Source organism: Ailuropoda melanoleuca, chromosome 2, assembly GCF_002007445.2.
Source record: "Ailuropoda melanoleuca isolate Jingjing chromosome 2, ASM200744v2, whole genome shotgun sequence".
In the NCBI taxonomy this organism is placed as follows: domain Eukaryota; kingdom Metazoa; phylum Chordata; class Mammalia; order Carnivora; family Ursidae; genus Ailuropoda; species Ailuropoda melanoleuca.
The window spans coordinates 172,479,249-172,484,044 of record NC_048219.1 but is presented as its reverse complement, the minus strand read 5'-3'; the positions used below and the strand labels follow the sequence as shown (position 1 = coordinate 172,484,044).

The following is a 4,796-nucleotide window of genomic DNA, read 5'->3' as shown; positions in this document are numbered from 1 at the left end:
GCTCAGTCTGTAATTAGGAAAGTCTGCACGCGAAAGGAGAAGCCCGGATTTTCAGGCTCCTCCTGCCCGTCAGGGTCCATCAAGGCATTACACCCCCGGAGGGGGTTTCACACTTTGCAAAAGTGGTACATTTTCCACAGGACTGTGTCAGAGTCAGATGAGAGAATCCCCAGCGGTGGGATTTCAGGCTGCTGGGCTTGATTTGGGGAACAGTGCGTTTTGCAGGAGCTGCCGGAATCCCATCGTCGGTTACCTGTTTTGACTGAACAAAAAGCGGGACTTGATGTTCTTAATAAGAATCGTTCATATTTAGGGGAAGGGGTGGCTCGCCATGTGCTAGGTACTCTCCTTTCATCCTTATTCCAACCCTACGAATTAGCTACTTTTATTGGCCCCAGTTTACAGATGGAGAGATCGAGAGAAGTGGCGGGAGGAACTAGCCCAGGCCCTGATGAACCGGTATCAACCCGCTGCTCACTCATCACCTGTCGCACGGACACTTCGAGCTACTGCACTGCTTTTTCCCTGTAGCGGGAGTTTAATTTTAGCGAAGCACAATAAACCTTTAAATTAAAAGCACTGCACCACATTTTCCGTGGAGGATAACCTTAGAGATATGCGCAAGGAGAGGAGAACACAGAGCCAGCTGCACGGGGCTGCCATCTGCGCTCTGCGCGCCCCATCTGGAGGCCGACGTGGCGGGAGGGCCCCGTGGGCCCGGGGGCGCGGGACTCACGTGCGGGATGAGGCGGCAGGAGCGGACCGAGTCGCTGAGGCCCAGCCACTGCTGGTAGTCGGGGTAGTCCCCGCGCCGCAGGAAGTACTGGCAGCCCGCGTAGTTGGGCTGCTCATACAGCATCCAGCAGCCGCTGTCCACGCGGATGGAGTTGCAGCGGCTGAAGTAGGGCTGCAGGTTCGGGTGGTCGCCGCTGCACTCGTAGTGGCGGCCCTGGAAGCCCCGGTCCTCGTAGAAGGTGATCTGCAAGGCAAGGGAGGGAGAGGCTCAGAGGCCTGGCCCCCGGCCCAGCGTGCGGGGGTCCCTCCGGGCCTGGGGCCGCGCTGGGCTCACCTTCCCCATGGCTGGTGGATGGAGGTCAGTGATGGGCCTCCAGCGCGCGCGTCTATATAGCAGGAGGCCTGCTGCGTTGGCAGGAACAACACAAAAGGGGCCCGCGGGGTGAGGAGGGGATTTTCTCTCTTGCTTTTCTACATAATGACTGCGGGGGTGGGGTGGGGGACTTATTGTATGTGCTCTCTTAGACTCTCCAGTGCTTTCGAATTGATGACCCGGGTTAAAACTGTCACTTGGTGCCTCTGGGGCCTTTAAATGAAGCCTAGTTAGGAATTTGGAACTGAGCAAAAGCCCTTCACCGAGTTAATAATTGCAATGAAATATTTTAGTTATCTTTTAAAATTTCAAGACGATCTCCTTTTGAGTAACAGAGCCGGGAAGTGATTGAGTCTGAGGTCAGAATGGACCCCAGCATGAGACGTTTTGATTAGAGAGCATTTTCTTGGTGTGAGAATCTGGAACATGGGGAAGAACCTGCCTTCTCCACAGTGCGTTGACAGTAAGACGGGATTTCCCTCTAGGAGGAAGCAGCTCTCCATGACCCTACAGGCTGACAAGTGGGGACAGAAGATACTGCTAACACTTGAGAAAGGGTGAGGGGGGCTTATACCCTGGGGAAGCCCCGTTTAGGCACCGGCCTCCACTCTGCTCCCTGGAGACTGGGCTAGACCAGGGTCATCTCTAGGGCCTCAGCTGGGCTGCCTCTCACCGGCACAGGCAAGGAGACCCTCACTTGGGGAACTCACGAGGTGACTCACTGGTGGTTCTGGCTCACACGGTAATCTTCTATTTAATAATTTTGCTAAGTGCTAAGAGTATTTGTTTGGATCTAGCTGCTAGTTAATGTGCCAGTATAACAAAATTTTAAATCCTACAAAGCTTCTGCCTTCTCTACCTTTCCCAGAGCCGGGCAAGCCCTGGTTGCTTTGCAATTAAGGCTCTGGCTCCAGGGCCTGGACTCTTCTTTCCTCCCCAGCAAGATCAATCCACCCAACCCCAGCAGCTCCTGGTGCCCTACTCTCTTTAAAGCAGCCTTTCTCAACCTCAGCACCGTTTGACATTTCAGACCAAAGCACTCTCTGCTGTGGGCTGTCCTGTACATTGTAGGTACGATGTTCAGCAACATTCCTGTCTGTTACCCACTGGATGCCAGGAGCACCCCCCCTCCTCCTTCCCCACGTTATGACAATGGAAAATGTCTTCAGATATTGCCAAACATCCCTGTGGGGGAAAACCTCACTCCCCTCATGGAAAAGTACTGTTTTAAAAGTGCTAGCCACATGCCTCATTTTTTCACCATTAGTTATCCTACCGCATTAATGGGATGGTTTATAGGCTGTCGGGAACTGTAGAAATGCTCAGAGATGCTCTGGGGTCACTCAGACAGCAAGTAGGAGGGAAAGGCAGAGTGCCCCTGATCTTTTGCCCCCACTTCAACCAGAGCGTTTTCACTTGTATCTGTTTTATATAAACTTTATTTGAAAACAGGGATTTATTACTAGGTAATAATAATTTTAAAAAATATTTGAAAACCATTGGTTTTAGGTATTGTGACTCCCACAATGCCCTTTAAAATGCAAATATCTTACCTACTAATCACAGTACATAATAAAATTGTCATCCTTTTATATATCAGTGTAAATGAATTTCCCAGGACAGCCAGCTAATTCCTTGTGAAAAGATCTTGAGAGAATGAAACACAGGCCTGATAGATTTTGTTGTGATAAAGTCTGGAAACATTGGATCATGGCACCATGCCAAAGAGAACAAGAATGAGGTGGATACCACATGGAAGGTTCTAGACAACCAGAGATTAGCTTATGAACAGTGGGCCCAGAAAATGGGGTTTGGAGAGCTAACAAAGAGAATGTGGTAAAACTGGGCTGGGACAAATTCACAGTCTGGTCCAGAAGCTGATTTCAGTTTGGCGCTCTGGTTTGAAGGTTTCTAAATGGTCTTTATGCTCATTATTTGAAGATGAAATTAGGGATTTAATGGTTTGCTTATTTTTCTTAACTCATTGAGGATTAGTTCAGTTATTCATGATGCTTTTTAAATATCAACTTTACCCTCCATCTTCTGACATGCAAAGCTTAAAGCTGAGTAGATTTTTTTTTTAACTAAAACTTTCCTGTAGACTGAAAATGAATAGCATCAATTTATATATTAGTTAGGAAATCAGATGAAAGACTTGATTACTACATCACCAGAAAAAGACAAATAGTGTGGAGACACTAGGCACAAGGCTTAGCAGGAATATAATGTTTTCAGCCCACCTGCCCCAAAGTGCTACTAAGGCACTGAAGCTTTATCTTCAAGCTCTTGGGGAAGAAAACAAAACGCAAAAAACAGTCCACTGGAAGACAATGCAGAGTAAAATGGAAATTAATCCCTGTCAAATAAAGCATGCAGTACTAAGTATGGCAAGAGAATATGAAAAACTTGAATGACCAGGCTCTTTCTTCTAAAGGCTTATAGCATGTTTTCCCAAAAGGATGTGGCAAACTTTCTTCCAACTGACTGCTTTAGTATTTGAGCCTTTTGATCAGTGTTTATTTTCCCAAAACAAGCATCAAATAAGGAATTTCTTAGTAATTGTATTCTTTCCTGAAGTATTTTTAAGGCCTCCTGGGGATTAAATGTTACAACCAACAAATTATATTTCTACTCTAAATCATAGGCTATACAATGAAATTCTGCAATTGACTTTGATTCCATCAGGGGCAACTGCATTCCCCCGACACTGATCACAGAGAAGTACCAAGGTTCTCAAAGGAGCTATGCTGAGAAACACCAAGTACTATTAGCCTGAATAGTAATCAGATGAGGCAGGAATGACTTTGTCGGTCACAGATATTATTTATCAAGGTCTTACAAACCGACTGCAATTTAATATAGCAATTTGCTTTTAGTCAATTTGTAGCATTCATGCTAATAGCAGAACATAATTTAAAGACAATTCACCCTTGAAGAGTTTGTGATAGCAGATGTGAAATGCAGACTAGACAAAACGTGGGTAAAAAAAATCCACCCTTTGCGTCAGCATGCTGAAAGAGATGCTAAAAATACAGTAACATTTCCAATTTCAAGTCAGGAAGAAAAAGAAGAAAGAAGAGGTACATTGCATCCAATGGATTTAAAGATATTTGAATTCAAATATGTTTGTGATTATGTATTATATATTACATATACTATATTATATGTTATGTATATAATATATATACACACTGAAAAAGAATTCTGACCCCACAATGCCTGAGGAGAAAGTAAAGTTACAATTAAGGATTTAAGATTATTTTTCTTGTTTTGAAGTGGCAAAGCTATTTTTTTTTTGCCAAAGGATTAAAAGGTAATGCATTTTAAATATCTGATTTCAAGTAATTCAATAAAACTGAGAGAAAAGAAATTTCAAAAATACTCAGGGAGAAGGATTGCTGAATATTTTTTATTGGAAAAAATTTTAGCCATGACCTTTCTTTACCAAAGAGTCCCTAATTGTTAAACCAGGAATGATAGAACACTCCTGACTAAAAAAAAATAAAAAATAAAAAAATAAGGCCTAAGCAAAATAAAAACATAAGCCAATGAATATTGCAAAAAAGTCATGATTCCTATCTTGCCTTCCATATGTTTGAGCTGTTGTCACTCATGTCTAAGAAACATCAGCCCTGGGGCGCCTGGGTAGCGCAGCCGTTAACGTCTGCCTTCAGCTCAGGGCGTGATC

At 44.6% G+C, this 4,796-nt stretch overlaps 1 protein-coding gene across 1 annotated transcript in view; it reads right to left on the bottom strand.

Annotated features, from left to right (window-relative positions):
- LOC117796493 (gamma-crystallin F) overlaps positions 1 to 1,078 on the bottom strand; it is a 2,054-nt gene extending 976 nt beyond the window's left edge. Inside the window, exons 1-2 of the mRNA XM_034644512.1 lie at positions 1,070 to 1,078; positions 737 to 979 (exon numbers count right to left, since the gene is read on the bottom strand). Coding sequence (XP_034500403.1) covers positions 737 to 979; positions 1,070 to 1,078 — 252 coding nt within the window. The remainder of the gene's footprint in view (positions 1 to 736; positions 980 to 1,069) is intronic.
- Positions 1,079 to 4,796: the final 3,718 nt, after the last annotated feature.